Source organism: Myotis brandtii, unplaced genomic scaffold, assembly GCF_000412655.1.
Source record: "Myotis brandtii unplaced genomic scaffold, ASM41265v1 scaffold21, whole genome shotgun sequence".
Taxonomy (NCBI): domain Eukaryota; kingdom Metazoa; phylum Chordata; class Mammalia; order Chiroptera; family Vespertilionidae; genus Myotis; species Myotis brandtii.
In genome coordinates, this window is record NW_005357846.1 from 552,251 (window position 1) to 574,029 (window position 21,779).

Here is a 21,779-nt window from a genome sequence, read left to right on the forward strand (position 1 = left end):
GATTGGCTGCCTCCTGCATGCCCCACACTAGGGATCAAGCCATAACCCCGGCATGTGCCCTGACTGGGCATTGAACCGTGACCTTCTGGTTCATAGGTTGATGCTCAACCACTGAGCCCATGCCTGCCAGAACACAATTCTTAGTATGATGCTTTACTTATAGTATGGCTCCATATGTACCCCAAAATTCATAGTGTAAATGTATACTTTCAGTCTCAAGAAAATCCAAAATCGTGTACTGGTACATAGCTCAGAGTATAAATCACAGCCCCTGAGAATACCAAACCTCATATTGAGGGGTCAGAATTTACCCCCTTTGTACTTGGATGGCATAATGTAATTTGAGTTCAGATTCAGATAATTTTCTGAAACACTTGGCATGGGGTCTTCAGAGACAAGAGAGTACAAAAGGGGCTATAGGCAGAACAAGTGAAAGAATAATAAGTAAAGGTAAATAGTAAAATAGTAATAAGTAAAAAAGGTGCTTTTTCAGTAATAAAAGGAAAAGTCAATCTTGTATATTGGGGATGTTGGTGTGTTGATAAGAAGAATCATTTTTCCTCCATAAGTATTAATTAGAATCATTAAAATTGAATCTAGAAAAGATAGTTATAGTCTCATGAGTTCTGTGAGTCTGAAATACTGTACTGTTTATTAGTTTAGTTTAGATTGGATTAGCTTACATTAGATTATCTGACCCTTATTTAGGACTAGTTCACAGGCTACATGTATATGATGTATGCAGGAATTCATGCTACCCTGCCCTTGAAAATTGATTCTCACTGGCCTCTTTGACACTCTATTTTCTGAATTCACTTAACTTTGAGCATTTCTCTGTCTTCTATGATTTCACTTCCCCCTACTTGTCATTTTTTCACTGCATTCTTGCCTCAGCCCTCTTTTCCTCTGTGTCAGTCTCATTCATTTTTGTGGCATCTTTTGTGATTCAGACACTGGAGTCCCAGGTCTACACCTGTATTGAGGTACAGATTAGGGTTCCTCTCGACAGCTCTGTCCACTCTTGGGCTCTGGTCTTGCATTTGCAGATCTCTGCTGAGCATTTACACTCGATGTTTCTGGTCTAATAGGGGCTCAGTTAATTTGTAATGAGTGAGTGAACTAGTAAGGAAGGAAGTAAATGAATGAATGGGTGAGTGATCTGATGACACTTTAAATTCAATATGACCAGAAGTTGAATTATCTTCTCCTTTCTTGCTGGGTTTCTCTCTTTTCTTCTGCTAATGATGTCAATTACCTCCAACCCATAAAAGAAAAACCTTTTCATATATTTAATGTACATTCTTAGCTTATATTTTACTAGAAGATGGAGATAGAAAAGTTAGTAAAATTTTCTCTCCTTAAGTGGCTCAGTTATTAAAATGGAAACCATATGCTCATAGAAAAGTACTTACAATGATAATCACTCAAACCTAGTTTTGTGTCTTGCTTTGCTTTGCTAGTTAATTGTAAAACCATCCACATAAATGTTCAGGCTACAAAGATGGGAGTTATCATTAGTTCCTTCCTTTATTATGAATCAACTGAATCCTGTACAATGTATGACTACCATTTAATTTTGTAGTCTCTAAGTTTAATGACTTCTCATTTCTCTCCTGGATTATTTTACTGGCTTTCTTCTTCTTCCAGTGTTAACCCCCACCCCATTTTCCAGCCTCCACTCTGTTGCTCTGCAGATCATTTGACAAGTGTTAACTACTTACTGCAGTAGGGACTAGGAATTCAGTGTGTCCCATGATTCCTGAGTTTCTGGCTTGGACAGCTTATTTGACAATACAGTATTGATTTAGATAAAAATTTTAGGTGAGAAACAGATTTAGAGGAGTGATGGGGGAAGGTAGAGAGAGATAGTTCAGTTTTAAACATGCTAATTTTGAGGTTCTCTGTGACCTCAGGGAGAATTGTTAACTGGGAAAATCTGATATACAGTGCCCGGGAGATAGAGATGTCTGTTTGACTGACAGCCATGTACAGATTGCTGTCTAATGGATGAAAGCACATAGAGTATACATATTGAGAAGTAAAGGGGGGCCTGGCAGAGTCCTGAGGAATGCCAACATTAAAAAAATGTCTTTAGGGAGAGAGGGAGGGAGAGGGAGAGAGAGATAGAAACATCAACGAAAGAGAAACATCAACATTGATCAACACTGATTGGCTGCCTCCTGACGCCTCCTGCTGGGGATCCAGCCCACAATCGTGGGCATGTGTCCTGACCGGAAATAGAACCGGTGACCTCTTGGTGCATGAGTTGACACTCAACCACTGAGCCACAGCAGGCCAGTGAGGAATACCAACATTTGAAAAGATATTTATAAACTCTGATATTCTGATCACGTGTTTCTACTCTGTCAGATGAGGTTTAAACATTGCATCAAAGCAATTTTGATCTTTAGATTGTATACAAAACAGTGTTTGATCTGGTCTTTGCATCTCTCATCAATATGATCACTTTTTGTTCTTTTCCTCTGCCTTGGAATTAATTTTTCTAAGAACGCATGTGTGGTGCTATTCCACATGTTCATGGTTTTTGCACATATTCTCATTTAAATGTACGTTTGTCTTTGTTCCTCTGGTGAATATCAACTCATTAAATTTTTGGGGGGGTGGGTAAAATATACTTAACATAAAAATTACTATCTTAACCATTTTTAAGTGTGCAATTCAGTGGCATTAAGTACGTGCACAGTGCTGTGCAACCATCACCACCATCTATCTCCAGGACTTTTTCATTGTGCAAAACTGAAAGTCTGTACTCAAACAGGTACTCTCCACGGATTGCACCTGCTACGTGGGAGGGAAGAGAGAGGAACGAGTTTCAGAGGAAAGCAGTCTCCCAACAGGACTTTTCCTATAGAAATCAGACAGCTGTAACTAAATTTGCATGATTGGGCAAAAATGAGAAGGACTATGCAGAAGTCTTCAAAGAAATAGTGATTGTTAGGCTAGGATTTCAGTCAGAATTGAAAATAAACTAAGGAGTGGTTAGTGTAAATGAAGGAATACTTAAATATAAATGGAATTGTTGAAGGAAGAGAAAAGATCCAATATTCATTAAGGACCTATTATTGATACCACAAGTTGATCTTTATAAGAACTGTAGGAGGGAAACATTATTGTTAGTATTTAATAGATGGGGAAATAGACTAAGCAGGTAATTAACCTGAGATTGTACAGCTAGTACATCGTTATACTGTTTTCATTTTATTTTGTTACCTTCAGAGCTCCTATTTACAATAGGGAGACCCTTATTTGATGCTGATTAGATGAATATAACGTATGTGAATATATAATTTAATAAACATTGTTTCCTATTGTCACTGTGTCTCCTTTTCTGCTCCTTCTCCTCACCGGGATAAAATCAGAATTGGAATTCTAGAATAGGATCTTGTGTTTTATATTTTAGGACCAGCGATAAAAGGAGAAACTTGGCCAAACAAAAAGCTGAGGCTCAAAGGAGGCTTTATGGTCAGAATTCAATCAAAAGGCTCTTGCCAGGTTCCTCAGACTGGGAGCAGCAGAGGCATCAGCTGGAGAGGCGGAAAGAGGAGTTGGTATGACTATTTTAACACACCCATGTTTTGAATTGCATAATTCATTTGCCAGGTTTTATTTGTCAAATTTCTGTATTTCTAGAAAGAGAGACTTGTTCAAGTGCGAAAGCAGGTCTCTAAAGAACAACATGAAAATCGACATATGGGGAATTATAGGTAAGCGTGCTTCCTTTTTATACAGATTGTACAAGTGAAGTGTCAAAACAATGAGTGTACATTTTTTAACGCTTTAGGCTTGTTTTAAGCACTGTTCATTTAATTTGAGATAGTGCTTTTGTTTGATATTTTTCTAGAATGAAAATGTAGACAGCAAGTAGATGGTTCAGACTTGGGAGACTCCTGCTAGCCAGCCTCGAGGGTGGTTAAATCTGATATTATCTTTTAAATCAGATATTATCCTGTGACCTTATCTATAATATAAAAGCCTAGCAACTGAATGGCGGATGACCAGAATGACTGGTCGACCAGTTGCTCAATGCAGGAGCTGCCCCCTGGTGGTCAGTGTGCTCCCACAGCGGGAGCAGCTGCTCAGAGGGCGGGTCCACAGCCACTTGGCTGACTGGGATGAACAGCATTCCCACAGCGGGCCCCAGTACACAAATCTGTGCACCGAGCCTCTAGTTTGATTATAATGTGGTGTTTTGAGAAAGGTATCAGTCTTGTATTCTTTCTGCCAACTCCAAGGGGGTGACTATATTTTGTTTTAAACTCTAATGTATCAGGGACTAGGCAAATAATGAAGATGTTTGAAGGAGGCAGGTATGAGACAATAGAAAGGGTGTGGACTCTGCTAAATGAACCCCCTTCCATGGTATCAGCTTTGACAGGATAAAAGGAAACTCCCTAAGCTCCTTGTGTTCTTAAAGAGACTGTCCTTCCTCCCAAGCTTTGACATGGCCTCAGCAGAATTAGGAGAATTGGGGGCCATACATCATCTTGCACTCATAGTAGGCCATTCTTCCCTAGCCTTAACACCATCAGCAGGAGTGGTGACATCACATTTCCTGTCACCCTACCTCTACCAAATTCTCTCCACTATCCCAAGAGATCATCAGGTTAATCTCTGCATTCTTCAGTAACCACACTAAATCCAGCACTCCCAAGTTATCCCTCATCACCTAAACATTCCCCCATGACGTTTTAGATTTCTTCAGTATACCCAACTGCAATGATTTCAACCACTACCTCCAACTAAACCCTTATACTGTATCATCTGGAGTTGCATTGTTTAAGATAATTCTCTAGATAAACTTTAATTTGTGTGCATGACAATGCACATTTATGGATTTTTCATAACTGTATTCATCTTTATTTGTGGCACCCAGTAAAGGCAGAATAGGAGGTTAAGGATTAGCTATGTAGTTGACATTAACTCTTACACTATAATAGCTTCTTTTTTTAAAAAATTGAATTTACTGGGAGTGACACTGGTTCACAAAATTATACAGGTTTCAAGTGTGCAACTCAACAAAACATCGTCTGCACACTTTATCATGCACCCATCGCCCCAAGCAGTCTCTTTTCATCCCTATTTCTCCCTCTTTGCCCACCTCCACCTAGCCCTGCCCCCTTTCCCTCTGGCTATCACCACACTGTTTTCTGTGTGTATGTGTTATGTATATGTTTTTGTTTTTTGCCAATCCCTTTACCTTCTTTCACCCAGCTACCCAACCCCCCACCCCTGACAGTTGTCAGTCTGTTAGTTTTTTTAAACATGTTGGTTTATCTGATTTTATTGTAGACGAATTTATCCTCCTGATGATAAAACTCTACTTGAAAAGTATGAAAATTTGTTGGCTGCTGCCTTTCAGACCTTTCTTTCAGGAAGAGCAGCTTCATTCCAGCGTGAGCTGAACAATCCTTTGAAAAGGATGAAGGTAAAGGGATACGTGTTTATAAAGAGAAAAAAGAATTATGCCAAATAATATGCTTTTAAAAACAACCTACCTCAGTCCCACATATAGAAACATTTTACGTTGAAGATGCACTTGCTTCCATTTTCACAGTTGGTAACATTTCATAACCAACCAGGTGGTTTCAAAAATAAGAAGTTGTCTAACAGGACAAATTATGCAGTAGAGAATGTTGATATTATATGTTGCAATACTGATCTATTGTAATAAACGTGTTATAACAACTGTGTATATGTAACTGAATTAAAAAATCCATTGTATTTACCAAGCGGTTTGTAATGTTCTCATTATTTGTATCGTATCTAACATTATTCAGTATTTTTCCCTGATGCTGCCTAGACCTGATAAAGGAGAAGTAATAAATACACATGCATATCCCCAAACATTCCCCCACTCCCCACCTAGTAATCTGTTTACCTTACTGACGGTCTATCAGTTATCTATTGCAGCATAATAAACCATTTCATTTATTTGCTCATTATTCTGCACACTTGGCTGGGCTCACTTGAGTAGTTCTTTCTGCTTGTCTTGCTTGGAGTGAATAAAGTATGATTCACTGCATTTATCTGAAAGGATATGCAAGATGGCTTCACTGACATGTCTAGAGCCTCAGGTGAGAGAGCTGGAACATCTGGGGAGCTGACGGGGTGTCTCTTTTTCTCTGCATGGTCTCTCAGCAGGGTAGCCAGATCCCTCACTGTGGTAGTCTGAGGTTCCAAAAGGGAGAATTTAAAGACAGGCCCAGTGTGTAAGTGCTAATCAAGCCTCTGCTTGCATGACACTTACTAATGTTCCATTGGGCAACTAACTTCATGTGGACCTATTAATACTGTTTGGACTTTATATTACTTGACATATCCCTACAGTAATATATTCCCCATATCATGGATACACTGTTATATTGAGTAATTACAAAATCATGATAAATATGATCTTTTCACTCAGATTCCACAACAGAAAGTTTCAAAGCCATTTTCAAGCTGGCTAGACCTAAGAGATAGAAGCAGAAGGAACATTGTATATCCCAAGTGTTATTTTCCTCCAAATTTCCCTCTTTGGAGGTATGCAAATGTTTTAACATTAGAATTATGTTCTGTGGCCTTTTTGTTTTTATTTTTAAATATATTTGTATTGATTTCAGAGAGGAAGGAGGGGGAGAGAGAGATGGAAACATCAATGATGAGAGAGAATCATCGATTGGCTGCCTCCTGCATACCCCACACTGGGATTGAGCCTGCAACCTGGAGATGTGTCCTGACCAGGAATCAAACTGTGACCTCTTGGTTCATAGGTCAATGTTCAACCACTGAGCCAAGCCAGCCTGACCTTTTTTTTTTTTTTTTTTTTAACCCAGTGGAGACCTTTCTTCATTTTTCTTCACCTGTTCTATAATGTTTTTTCCCTCTCCTGTGCCTAAATAATCTATTCCTTTTTCTCATTACACTGATCCTCCATCCTTATTTTTTCTAGTAGAAAACCTAGGGGTACAGATACATCTAGATTCAAATTCTAGTTCCCCACATGTTAATTTTATAACCTTAGGCTAAACTATTTGATCAATGGTTTTCTTGTCACCAAAATAGTAGTATTAAAACTACTTGTCAGGTTGGTTATGAAAATAAAATTGAGGTTAACTAAAATAGTCTATTAAAGTACTTGACACTTAAGAAATAGGCTTCAAACCTTAATTCCCTATTTCTATTCCTCAAAATGTAGTTTAAATGTCACCACTTTGCCCTGTTCCCTAGGCCTGTGAGCCTATTCTTATGCAAATTTTACACTTTTTTTTTTTTTTTTTACTATTGTTTCTTTTTAGTAAGTGTTGAGATTAGGTAGTGCATGCCCTCAATTTGTTCTTTTTCAAACTCTTTTGGGCTTTCTAGGTCCTTTTACATTTTCATATACATTTTAGAATCATCTTGAGAATATTTTTTAACAGGCTGCTGGGATTTTAATTGGGACTGTGAGGAAACTGTAAAACAATTTCTCAGGAATTAACAATACTGAGTCTCTGATCCATTAATATGGCATATCTCCATTTATTTGAGTCTTTTATTACTCAGCTCTGTTTGTTGTTTTTGCTATATAGTTCTTGCACATCTTTCATTAAATTTATTAAGTATTTGGTTTTTTTTTTGCTACTATTGCCAATAAATAGTTTTTCATTTTTTGGTTTGTTGCCTGGATATAACTATCTGATTATTTTTACATATTGCCCTTTTACATAGCAATTTTTATATATTATATTTTTATTAAATTCTGATTTTTATTTTGGTTATTTAGAAGTTTGTTGATTAATTTCCATACATTAAAATTTTGTAGTTTTATTTTTTTAGGAATTTCTGGTATAGTTGATTGGTGTTAGAAAAGCATTTCAGTCTTGTAAAATAAATTGAGACTTGCTTTATGTCTCAATATAGTACATATTTTAGCAAATGTACCAAATCTACTTGGTAATGTGTATACTGAAGGTGTTGGTTGTAGAGATTTATAGATGTCATTTAAGTAAATTTGGCTATTAGTGTTTAAATATTCTATATCCTTTTATATATATTTCTTTGGCCTATGTGGTGTAGCAATTGCTGAGAGAGATTTGTGGATTTAGTTCTGTCAATTTTTGTTTCAGATTCTTTGAAGTTATGAAGATGTCTTCCTAATTCACCTTTCCTATTTTATCATTATTATGCAGTGTTTATCTTTCTTTTGGGTAACATTCTTTGTCTTAAATTTTACTTTGCGTGATTAATAGTTTATTTCTTGTGGTTACTGTTTAAATGGCATATCTCTTCTATCCAGCCACTTTTACTAGTAACTCATGTTAAAAGTAACAATATTTACAATACCTCTGGTAAATAGCATAAAGTTAAGTCATACTTGTTTTTAAATCTTGTCTGACTATGTGTCTTTAAATAATTTTACAAAATTATTGGTATAGTTGGGTTTATGTCTGCCTTTTGCTCTTTTTTTTTCTTCTATTTATACCATCTGTTTAGTATTTCTTTTTTGCTTTTCTTTATTCTTGGAAAAGTCAATTTTTAAATTATTTTATCTTCATTATTGGCTTTTAGTTATAGTTGCAACATAATAGGGGGTTTTGAAAAGAAATTACAATATGCATCCTTAAATCATAAAGTCTACCTTGAATTAGTATTTTATCACTTCACAAGAATCCTAGCGGTTTAATTTTATTTGGTGCCTCTCTCTAGACTTTGTGCTGTTATCACATATATTACTTTTACATATGTTACAGTCTTTAAAATACCTTGTTATTATTTTCGAAGCTCTAATTGGTCTTTAATAGTTTTCTAAATACCACTTCATATTTACCTACATATTTATCTTTTCTTGTCTTCTTCATTTCATCCTTCTGACATGATCATTTCTCCTAGTTTGAAGAAACTTTCTCTAGTATTTCATATTCATATGTCTTTTGTCTTGACTGCTTTTTCTCTTATTTTCAGCATTTTGTCTTTGATGTGTCTATGTGTGAGTTCCTTTGTATTTACCCTGCTTGTGGTCTTGTCAACTTCTTGAAGATGGGTGTTAATGTCTTTCATTGGTTTTATTAACTGCCATTTAAAATTGTTTTCTGAATTTTATTTTGGTTATTTAGAAGTTTGTTGCTTAATTTCCATACATTTAAATTTGCTTTCATTATTTCATCAGATATTTTTGCTGCCTTTTGTATATTGTCTCTTTTATGGGACTATAGTTTCACATATATTAGATCATTGGACAGCATTCCATTTATCTTTGATGCCCCATTCTGTTTTACTTCTCTCTCTCTCTCTCTCTCTCTCTCTCTCTCTCTCTCTCTCTTTCACTTTGAATAATTTTCATTGACATATACTTGCTTTGTGTAGACTGACCTTGAGCCTACCCAATCACTTCTTAATTTTAGATTATATTAGTCAATTCAAGAATATCTATTTGGTATTTTAAAATTTCATTTCTCTGGTAAAATTTTACATCCTTCATTCATTTTGTTCTCCTTTTCATTGTTTCCTGTAACATGTATATAATAATTTTTGAAAAATCTTTGTTAATTTTAATATTTGGATTATTTATTGACCTGCTTTTATTGACATCCTTTACTTTTGATTATAGGTCACATTTTTAAATTGTTATTTTGGATGTCCTATAATTTTTATTTGTTTGATAGATGCTTATAAAAGAATCATAAAGCTGAACTGATATTTTCTCCAAAAGAAGGCAAATATTTCTTAGTACAGAGTGTTAGAGTGAGGGCTAATTACTTCGAGCCAAAGAAAAGTTAAAGAAAAGCAAAAGTCAGCAAGTGGTACTACATCAAAATTAAAAGCTTCAATATAGCAAAAGAAACAAACAAACAAAAAAATGCAACCTACAGAATGAGAGAATATTTTTGCAAACTATATTGAGGATAAGGAGTTATTAGCCAAATATATAAAGAATTCATGTAACTCAATAACAAAAAAACCCATCAGATTAAAAAATGGGCAGAAGAACCCAATAGACATTTTTCCAAAGAAGACATCCAAATGGCCAACAGAGATACGAAAGATGCTCCACATCACTAATCATCAAGGAAATATAAATCAGAACTACAATGATATATCACTTTACACCTGTTCGAATGGTTATTATTAAAAAAAGACAGAGTTAACAAGCATTGGAAGGATGTGGGAAAAGGAATGCTTGCACACTCATGGTAGGAGTATAAATTGGTTTAGCAGCTGTGGAAAACAACCTAAGTGCCTGTTAGTGGATTAGTGTATATAGATGATGTGGTGTAGACTACAATGAACTATTCTTCTGTGATGAGAAGGAAGAAAACCCTGCCATTTGAGGCAACCTGTATGGACCTTGAGGACATTATGCTAAGTGATATATGTCAGACAGAGAGATGAACACTGTATGATATCCCTTATATGTGAAATTTTTAAAAATCCAATTAAAAACAGTAAAATTGTGGTTACCACAGGCTGGGTGGTGGGGTGGGAGAAAGGTGTATATAGACAATTATATTTTACTATAATAGTTAAACTTGCTAAGAGATTAGATTTAATTATTCTAACCACACACAATGGCAGTATTACAATATATAAATGTATCATAACCAATATGTTGTAAACCCTAATTTTATACAATGTTATATGTCAAATATGTTTTAATTAAAATTAAAAGGTTGCCCTAGCCAGTTTGGCTCAGTGGGTAGAGCACTGGCCTGTGGACTGAAGGGTCCCTGGTTCGATTCTGGTCAAGGGCACATGCCTGGTTGCGGGCTTGATCCCTAGTAGGGGGCATGCAGGAGGTAGCAATCCTCTCTCATCATTGATGTTTCTATCTCTTTCTCTCCCTTCCTCTCTGAAATATAAATAAATAAATAAATAAATAAATAAAATAAGAAAGTTCGAACTGGGTCCAGGTTGGGTTTTAATAGTTATAGTTTCAAGTGCCTTGAAGGTGACATCTATTTAGTGTTTATTACAGGCCTCATTCTCTATTGGTATCTAAGAACTGTAAGACTACAGATAAGTATTTCTGGCTTTCCATCCTTGCCTCCATTCTCCTATATCACTTCATACTAAAAAAGTGCTATCAGAGTGACCCAGCAAGTTGAGAGAGCCAGCTCTGTGGGGCTCTTCCAGATGTTACACTAGCCCACATGACCATAGGAATTTCCTTTGGGTTTTTTATCATAGCAGAATCTCTCTGTCTGTTCTGGGCCTGATCTTTGTTGATCTGTGTCCAGATATGCAAATGACCACAATGTACAAAGAGATCACTCATCTCTTCAAACCTAGGAAGAACTTTTCCCTCTCTGGTATTTAGTTCCTTTATACTACTTTTTAATCCACAGCTTTCCAAAGTCTTAAAAATATGATTATTTAGTTTATCTGTCTTTCTCTAGCTGTTACGATGAAAGTATTGCCTATTTACATTCTTTCTCCTAAACAGAGGTAGAACTCCATACATTTCATTTTAACTATCTTGTGCTTTGGAATTCATTGTAGGATTATTATTTAATCAAACTGTATAGCAAGAATGTTTTGGTATTTTAATAGCTAAACTTTCTTTGGTATGAAGAGTAACTTATAAATTTCCATTGCACAGTGAGATTTCTAGTTTCTTCAGAAACCTTTTTTTTAAGGAAGTACTGAAATATAAATCATATAAGTAAAGATGTGATATTTTTGTAGGTTGAATAAATAGTTCAAAGAAGCATCAATTATTCTTTCAATATAGCTATTATGCTCCCATTGCTCTGGTTTGCTCAGTATTCACTTGGGTGTTATGTTTTTATAACTTTTCCCTTTGACTTCAAGATGATTTTAGAAGAGGATTAGAGAAGGTATTAAGCCTATAAAATGAAAACATTTTATAAAGTTCTAAAGATACTATTGTTCAATAATTGAAGTTTTGAAAATTCCATTTAATTGTGCCCATTGACCAAATACTAACATTAGATTACTAACTACTAGGCCAGTCATCAGTTTTCTGTCTGAAATTGTAATATTGTTTTGCAATAATCAATATAGAAATGATTGATAAGATTGTGGTCTGGAAAATTAGAGTGATTTTTAGAAAACTTAGTGTCTAATAGGCTATTTTATTATTGTAGTCAGATTTTAATAGTGTTCTAAAACATAAAAATACATTTGTTTATAATCTATAATAATAAAAGCATAATATGCAAATCTATTGAACGACCAAACAGCAGAACGACCGTCTGGATGACACGCACTGGATGACACGCACTGGTGCCAGGCCAGCCAAGGCGGGTGCTATGTGATTGGTCAGGGGGCCCCGCCATCACCCCATGATTGCCCTGCAGAGGGAGGTCCGGGCCACCCACTGTGTGGCGATTGATGGGGGGCTCCGTGGAACCAGGGAACCAGGGGTGTGTGAGGGCGGATGTGGGCAGTGCCAGGCGAGGGCCCCAGCAGCCGGGGCTGGGGCTGGGGCTGGGAGGCAGCCAGGGCTGTGAAGGCCTATCATTGCACGAATTTCGTGCATCGGGCCTCTAGTAATATATAATAGATTTTCAGCAATGTATTATTTATATTGTCAGATTTTAGTGAACGACATTTTTAAAAGAGTTTTTCATGGCCTTTATTACTCATTTGATCTGAGTAGTCTTCATTAAATAGTTTTAGGAACTGTGTTGTACATTATTTTATGGAGATTAATAAATTTAGAAAAATTCTAGAATCCATTGGTGATCATAGTTTTAATTAATATCTTTTTAAGGAGGAAGAAATTTTGGATCTTCTGGAACAATGTGAAATCGATGACGAAAAGTTGATGGGCAAAACTTCCATGCCTCGAGGACCAAAGGTACAGTACCCGTATCTTTCTTAGTATCAAAGTAGATGAGACTAAGTACAGTTGTTTCCCCTTTGTATTTGTCACTATAGTAATGACTGATGCCACTTTCAAGGAACTGCATGGACCATGTGTGCAGTACAGAGAGAGTTGGTTATCTCACACATAGAAGTTCTATTTTGTTTTGTTTTGTTAGTTTTCCTCTTTTTGGATTCTTTTTGTAATACTGGTGAAATCCTGATGAGTCAGGACCAAGAGGGACCTAGAACTAATAGCCTTGTTTTATACTCAGTATTAATTTTTCCTCATTTCTCTAGACATATAATTACCAGAGACGTATAGTGATATAGAGAAGGCAAATTGTGACTCTAGAAAACCTTATCACAAGCCCCATATTTTGCTGACTTAGCAAGAAATTGTGTTAATTGACATTGGCAGCTTCTAGGAATAAAGAGAAAGCAGTCATGCGTGCAAAAATGAGCAGGTGTTGGCTTTACCTTTATCTGCACTGTGGTGATGACATGAATATGGTCTTTGGTTATATGTCAAAAAGTTCTTGCTAATAGAGCAGGGAAGAGATGAATTTGTTAAGTGTTGGGAACTTTTTCATTGTGCTCTTATTACTTTACGTTTCAGCAATACTAAGCTATGTCCTTACACTCATCTTTCTCTGTTGTCCTTTCATGCTTTTTCTGTGCCTCTGTGCTTGACTGATTAGAGCTCCCCCTTCCTCATCCACAGCTTTTAGTTTCCTCTTGTGATTCTTCAAAAAGTCCCCCCTTCCTCATCCAGCTGAATCGGTGCTACCTTTGTAGAATCCTCTTCACTCCCCTAATTAGACTTAGATCTTCCTTCCCCTCCTCCTGCTGTATCACAAATAATGCTTCTGTAGAGCAGTTGTGACAAATAATTACTTGCATCTTTGCCTTAATGAAAGGTTGTAAGTTCCTTGAGGGTAGGGTGTTTTTATCTTTGCATCTCTCACACCGAGCACAGCATCTGGAACTTCGTAGGTTCTCAAACACTATTAGTTAGGCCCTGGCTGGTGTAGCTCAGTTGATTGGGCATCGTCCAGTGCACCAAAAGGTTGCCGGTATGATTCCCTGTCAGAGCACATGCTAGAGTTTGATTCCCGGTCAGGGCACATACCCGAGTTGTAGCTCCATCTCCAGTAGGGGGCATGCAGGAGGCAGCTGATCATGTTCTGAGCTCACATCATTGTTTCTCTCTCCCTCTTCCTCTATCTAAAATTCAATAAAAATATGTTTAAACCCCCACTATTAGTTACATTTGTTGAATGTGTCTGTAAGGACCTCATTGGCAGAATGAGCAGATAGGCGAACCAAAAACCAGATTGTGGCAAATACTGTAATAAAGCGAGTGGAAAGTGTTACAGCGAGAGAAGAAAGGATTGGTAGACTGTGGATGGCTTCATAAATGCCATTTGAACTGGGTCTTTACAAATGAGTAATGCTGTGAACATTTAAGATGGGTGAAGGACGTTTGGATTAAAGGGAACATTCAAGGCAATGACATGGAGTTGTGACATTGCCTGGCTTGTTAGAGAAATATGAAGAATTTGGTATGACTCCAGTGGAAGATTCTTGGAGAGCACAATGGTACGTGATGAACCTGGTGAAAGATATGGATCTGGTGAAGACTGGAGGTCTTGGATGTCAGGCGCTGCTCTTCTGAATTATATCCTCTCTATTGAGGAATTGTGGAAGATGTCATTGCCAATGCTTTTGGAACAATTATATTTTTAGCGTATCTGTAAAAGTGAATACCTTAATGAGTCATTGCTTCACTTTGGAAAACACTGGGAAGTTTCTGAGCTTTGTATATTAATTATTGCAATTCACTTATGACCCACTTAAAAATAAAATTGGACATAAAAGTAAGTACTATGGTTTGTGCGATAACTCAATACCAGTTTGCAAATAATTCCATTTTGCAGTTAAGGCATTGTTTAGCGTTTATGCCACTATGACGTCTTATTAGTTATTGCTTGAACAGTGTGTTGATCAAAATGCACATATGACACAGCTTTTAGTTTCCTCTTGTGATTCTTCAAAAAGTCAAATAGCTCACTATGTAGTCAAGCTCCCTTACAAAACCTGAAATCTGTTTGCCTCCACGAAGGAAGGCACTGTCAGTGAGCCTGATTGTGCCACTGTTTCTTCTGGGTCTGCTAGACTTCCGAAGAAACGCCCTTCCTCCAGAATTCTTATTCCCCAAGGCAGTCAAGATATTTGGTGATTGTATTACTGGTAAATTACTGGTTTTTATGCATATCACAATGAACATTGCTAGTGCTCAGTAAATATTGGACTATCAAAAGGAGAACATACTTTTAAACACAAGTTGGTACCGTCGTATATTAAATTACTTTCCTCTGGTGATTTTTCATCCTTTGCAAAGCCAATAACTGTAAGAAGATCATGCTCTGGCTTACTGTGTATTCTGGGCACTTCATGCAATGCTTTTCCTTTCTGTACCTTTCATCTCACACGTCACTGGAGATGCCTTATTCCAGTGAAATCCCACGGTAGCCAAGGATTTCATTATTTATGTATGCTAACATCAAACGTTTGTGTTTGAACAGAGAACAAGAAACTTATATACAACTATGGGAACTTTTCCCAGCAGGAATAAGAGGCATATGGTATGTGTGATAAATAGTCTCTTAACATGACTAAGTTCCAAAACTGTCTTGATCTTTTTGGTTCATACTCTTTATGAAGTAAAACTGTCCCACTTCCCTGATCTCATTCTTTCAGCGGTACTGGAAACACATGATGGGGAGGTTTGAAGACTAGAGATTCTAATGGAGATATTGGAACACAGTAGTCTGGCATTTTGAATCTTTACAGTTTTACCCTCTGCATGGCACCAATCCTCCAAAAATTTATGATCTATTGATTTACATTATATCACTTTTGTTTTTCTTAAATGTAGCACAGGCAGTGAAAAGCAATGTGGTCCCATTAAGGCCAGACCCTTTGTGTCATAGTTAGGAAGCTTCTGAGAAAGAACCTAAGTTGTTCATAACCAGTTTGGAAAGTGGACAATTAACTACAATTTTTTATTTGTAAAAATGTTCATAACAAGTTAGATATATGAGAAATACCTTAGTCCTTTTGCACATTATCTGAGTGAATTGGTTCATTGGCTTCTGTTTTAAGATGTGACCTTTGTGGACGTATTGTGGTTTATTTGGCCTCTGCTTTCCTTTTCTTTTTGTCTCTCTGCCCCTCTTGTCCTTCCTCTCTCCTCCTCCTCTCTTTCTCACAAGCATGTGCACACATATCCACAAACACATACACACACTTTGATTGAATGACTGAACATTAATGATACAACAGAGGTACATACCTGAGTCTTGATGAGTAATGGGTAACCTCTCTGTATGGAATGAAGAAAATTTGATTATGTTTCTAATTTTTATAATTTTATCTGTTTGTGATAACCTTGTCTTTTTTTAAATCATGAAGAAAAAGCATTTTCCTCATTATGACTGAACTATGTTATTTAAGGAAGAATATTTGGCAGAAATAGAAAAATTAGTGAATTGCATTGGAGGCTAATAACAGCACTGTAGCAGTAGCACTTTGGAGGATTTTCAGGTGTCAGTGAGAAGCAACATGCATAGTGGGAAATTGAAAATAGTAATTAATCATGTTCATGTGCCTTCTTAAGAAACGTTCTGACAGTAACACCTTTTTCTGTGTTTTAGCCTCTCTGTTCCATGCCAGAGAGTACAGAGGTGATGAGAAGACAGAAGTGCTACAGCAGTGATAGCAGTTATGATAGTAGTGACAGCTCTTCAGAATCAGATGAAAATGAAGAGTACCAAAGTAAAAGAAGAGAAAAGCAAGTTACTTATAATCTTAAACAGCCCAACCACTGCAAAATATTCCAAACATCCAGTAAGTTAATTTCTTCTAATTTAGTTATTATCTGAAGTATTATGGAACTGAATTACAAAACTCAATAAAAGGATCTTGGGCCAAATGGATGCTTGTCCTGTGTGAGGAGACCTGAATTCTATCCCACGTCCTTCCCTAACCAGACGTGGGTGCATCCCCAATCCCCTTCAGGGTCTGCAAGTAGAAGATGAAAGTTTAGTCGACCTAAGAATCTCTATAGTCCATTCTTCTATATTTCATAGTTTTTGTGAAGCCCTAGACATCTGCATGGATTTATAAAATGTGATGCGTGGCTGATCTGCTGATTGCCTTCTCTCTTAAGCCAATATATTCTTTCACACCCTTTCTTGCTTTTTCTACCTCTCTGCCACCTCTTTTGTTGTGTATCCTTTCCTGCTTTTTAAAATATATATCTCTCTAGGTATTTGACTTGAATGTATCTGTGAGCCACACAATTGTGAAATAGTTTTGTTTCCTCTCGTTTTCATCATGGGTAAGCGCTAAAGTTGGAGCTTTTGGTAGATTGGGGGAGTGAACAACCAGCTTCTCTGTCTCCTTCCTTTTTAGTTTTAGTCTTCTTTCTTCCTTTATTTCTTTTTACATTTTCTCTTCCATTCTCCTGTCTTTTATTGTTTTTTTGATCCCCAATGTCCACTATTGTGTCCATAATTCTTCTTTCATCCCCAAATGTCCAGTGTAGCATCCCTGTTTGCCCCGGCTCCCTTAGATATCCCTTCCTGACACTGCAGGGCTTATTCTTATCTCTTGTTTCTCACATCTCTCTTTGCCTTGACCTTCATTATCCCAGGACTTCATTAAAGGGACTGCTTCGATCATGCAATAAACACAATGTGAGCCTTTGTTCATCTCCGACAATGGTTCAATGTGTTCGCTTCCCTGATAATAGAATTTTGCCTTCAACACTTATGGCAAAATGCATGAGGAATGCATAACTAATAGATGAAGATCTTAATGGTCTTTCATTTGCTTCTAAATTATTTCATAAAGATACCTGCTAATGTTCCTGTCTTTGAAGGTTTATATTTTTGGAGGGGAAATAATGTTGTATTATGTTCCATTGCATTTGTTTATTTATTTACTCACTTAAGGTATCTTTATGGAGCACCTGTTCCAGAGTTTATAGTTATTTTATCAGTTTCTTCCTTTTTTCTTAAAGCTCTCTTAAGTACTTTCAGTATGTCTCTGTGTATGACTCTGTTCCTCTCAGAAGCTGGCCTTGTTTTGCCCAGATTTCACCCATTTTTAACCCCTCTTGGCTAATGTGTGCATCCCTCATAGCAATGAATTAGCAGAGAAAAGGGTAGGATTAAGAAAAATTATTCAGGTTCTCATAGCTTTGAGATTGTTCTTTGTTCTTAGACCAATAGGTTAATAAATCGATATTGGACAAATAATGCACTAAAATCTTTTTAAGTGTGAATTCCCCTTTTAAAATTAATTTAATTCAATTACATATCTTTTAACTAAGTATTAGATTTTATTTTTATAGTCATTAGAAATTGCAATAAGGGTTTCTCTTTGTTTTATATTTTCTCTTACCCTAAGTAATATAGCCACAGACCCTTCTTGAGTTTTCTGTCCAAAGTGAAGCTGATGAACAAGGACAAAGTCCAGATTATTCGTAACACTTTCTGTTGTAGATGGTTAACTTAGGATACTCAAACCTGTTATAGTTTTGAAATATATATTTTGGGTTGATATAAGTTAGTCATATACAAAACTATATTAAATATTTTTTCACATAATTTATTTAAATTATAACCATTTTTTTGTTAAACGACCTAAATGTCGTTGGCATATCTAGCTACTTAGTTACTGTGTCTGAATTTTCAGTGTATGCATGGGAAAAATGGGAATCTTTAGCCATTCAAGAGAAAGGATAGTTTCCTTCTCCATCTATGGTCAGATTACACATGTCCAAACCTCTGCCGCAACCCGCGTGGCTAGAGAGAATAAGAGACCTGAGTAGGGGTGATGGGAGATTAAGAAAAAGAAAGACACAGAGACATTATACAAGTAAAGCTGGGACCAGCTGGGACACTGTTCTCAGATGGAGAGACAGCTACTCAGAGCTAGTGCAGCACATTTATTATATACAGCATGATACCACGAAGTTTTACTAGAGTTTAAGAAAAAGGAAATTATGTTAAATCATGCTTAAAGATTAAGCTGCATTCTTCATTTTTGTGGCTTCTCATAATTGTCAGACCTGGATGAATCTGGATAATAGCATCCACCCCTGGCAAGGTATGTTTCCAGGGAATGGCTGTGTGGACACAGCAGGATTCAGCTGACAACTTTTGCTCAGGTGCTCTCCCAGGCGTGCTCCTCACAAACCACCATGTGAAGCCTTACAGGAGAGCAGGGCCCAGGTGCAGGCTGAAGCACATGCTTTGGGTACTTGCTTAGTAGAAGATTGATCTGGGGTATGTTCCCCACACAGCCCTTCTCTAGCAGCACTGTCCTTTCAAAATGGTGTGACTTTTAAACTTAGATGGAAGTTACTAGTTTAAAGAAATGGAGGTGGTGAAAGTGTTTTGTTTTGTTTTTAAACATCTTTTATACCTTGAATGAATATACTTCTTTTTACTCTTTTGAACCAAATGAGGAGTATTAGGCTTCATATCTATTCAAAAAAAATCATTTATAAATACACCCTTAAATATAAGGTTTATATATCCACTGCCTTTTAAAAGGTTTACATTTTTTCAGCAGCTAATGAAGAGAAATATTTGGCTATCCAACCTGCTTTTATTTGAGTTTTATTAAATTATTTAACCAATGAAGATTCCTAAACAAAAGAGAATATAATATAGCACAGAAGGTATATAAAATGTATGAACTAAAAAAAGATATAAATGCTGATAATATTGAGTGATATTCTATTTTCCTGTGTCAGGAATCAAATTTACCTGGAATAGTGGATTCTCTCTTTTAAATTCCCTCAATGTATAATGGGGAAGATATTCTATGGTTTTCCTACTTGTTTGTTCTGATTACAACCCTTTAGTTCCATATACTTTTTCTCATAACCTATTGCTATGGTAATTTAATCTATTTAAAAAAAATTCTTCTCACATGTGAATAAGAAGACTGTCTAGCATCACTCTTGTAATAATTATATATTTAAATTCCATTAGGATAATCTTTATATTTTTCTTCTGTGTTTTTTTTTCCTCATGGGTCCAAAATTCTGTAACTTTCTAGACTCCTGTCCATTCCTTCCTATAAATCTTACCATAAAATATTTTTCTTATAACCTACATACAGATTCTAATGATTGACCAATCTAATCCAAGGGTAAAGGATAGTAATTTCATGGTCTCATAGGAAGAGTGAGACACTGGCATTAGGTCAAGATTTAAACTTGAGCTTGGCACACTCTCTTGTTGTGTGACCTTGAGAAAGTTCTTTTCCTGACCCTCCTGGTGACAGGGATTCCTGCTTCAGAGGGTTTCTGTGAGGATTAGAAAAAAAGTGTATGTAACACAATGCCTGGCTTATAGAAGGTTAGTTTTTCTTTCCATAAATGTTAGTTTACCTTTTTTCTGGTTCTTCTATGTCATGTTTTGAGAACAGAAAATTAAGGGTACCATTTAAATATTCTCATGATAGCCATTCTACATACATGACACGTGTTCTGCACCAAGTTCACCATTTAAATTGAAGAATTATGCTTTGCCATTTATCACCATGCTGATACCCTGTGGTCTAATTATTAGTTTATATGGTGGGAAATTCTATTAATTACTCCTCTTCTCCATCATTGATAGGTTCCATAAGGCGTTCATTCAGTTGCCCTCGGTCCATCTCTTCTCAATCACCTTGTAGTGCAGACATCCGCCCTCTTTCTGCTCAACAAATGATGTCGGCATCCCGGACAACTTCATCGTGTCGGTCACATTCCTTAAACCGTGCTTCCTCCTACATGAGGCATCTGCCTCATAGTAATGATGCCAACTCTAATTTTCAGGTGGTAAGTCGTCTACCTTGCTCCTTTTGAGATTACAGGAAGCATTGTTCTGAGATTTAGGTGGCAAAGGGATAAGTTGGGAGGAGGATAGATTGAACCTCATTATTCAGTTCATGGTATCATGGAGTTTGGATTGCTTAATCTCTCTTAGCCTATCACTAAGTATGAACTCTTATAAGGCAGACCAGAATATCACAGAACTTTAGAATGAACACTGTGAATAGCATTTTATTTTCCACTTGCTTATCTACTTATATAAAAACCCTGGGTGGTGTTCATCATGACCACCAGAACCACGACCAAATGGAAGGAAGTCAGTCTTGCAAGGGTTGTCTTGGCAACGGCTGTGCCCTCCCCTGAGCTGTTTCCCGGAGCTATTTCCTGTAAGGGCAGGGTTTGAGGCAGGAACCCGCCATGGGAGCATGGAGGCATATCTTTAGAAAGTGTGCTGCGCCAGCATGGCCAAGGGTGAACCTCAGTGGGGGCAGCTGAAAGGCTTAGAAAAGACAGACAAGAGAATGAAAGCCGGGTCTCTGTGGGATGCTGCTTCTCTGAGAGATAGCGACCATGCCCACAGCCATTGTGCTGCACCATGGCCAAGGGTGAACCTCAGTGGGGGCAGCTGAAAGGCTTAGAAAAGACAGACAAGAGAATGAAAGCCGGGTCTCTGTTGTGTGCTGCTTCTCTGAGAGATAGCGACCATGCCCACAGCCATGCCGTTATTTTATAGCAGATGCTACGAGGCAAAGTAAGGGCGTGACCAAGATGTTTACAACATTCTCCTGGGTTTCAATCCTACTAAACTACATGCACCTGAACTCTATCAAGCCTACATCACTCAGGCATGTGGGGCCACATGTTCAGAACATAGGTTCAAGCTTACAACTACAGCTGTTGGCTATAATTGCGCTGGGAAGGCCCTGCCCTCCGAGCTGGGACTTGCACGTGGCAATGAGAGGACTGTGCCCTCTCATCAGTCCAAGGCTTGAACCTGTCCAAAACACTGTAGCGGCTCCCCACAATAAAGTTTTAATTCTGTTTCTTTGTTACTAATGTTGTGGCCCCA

General features: G+C 37.0%; 1 protein-coding gene across 2 annotated transcripts in view; it reads left to right on the forward strand.

Moving 5' to 3' along the window:
- The window catches only part of TTLL7 (tubulin tyrosine ligase-like family member 7), a 139,748-nt gene that overhangs the window by 78,940 nt on the left and 39,029 nt on the right, over positions 1 to 21,779 (forward strand). Inside the window, exons 11-16 of one of the 2 annotated variants that reach the window (XM_005865700.2) lie at positions 3,422 to 3,569; positions 3,652 to 3,725; positions 5,311 to 5,446; positions 12,716 to 12,802; positions 16,527 to 16,719; positions 20,514 to 20,716. In XM_005865700.2, the coding sequence (XP_005865762.1) occupies positions 3,422 to 3,569; positions 3,652 to 3,725; positions 5,311 to 5,446; positions 12,716 to 12,802; positions 16,527 to 16,719; positions 20,514 to 20,716 (841 nt within the window). The remainder of the gene's footprint in view (positions 1 to 3,421; positions 3,570 to 3,651; positions 3,726 to 5,310; positions 5,447 to 12,715; positions 12,803 to 16,526; positions 16,720 to 20,513; positions 20,717 to 21,779) is intronic. The other variant, XM_014539248.1, reaches the window with a different exon arrangement.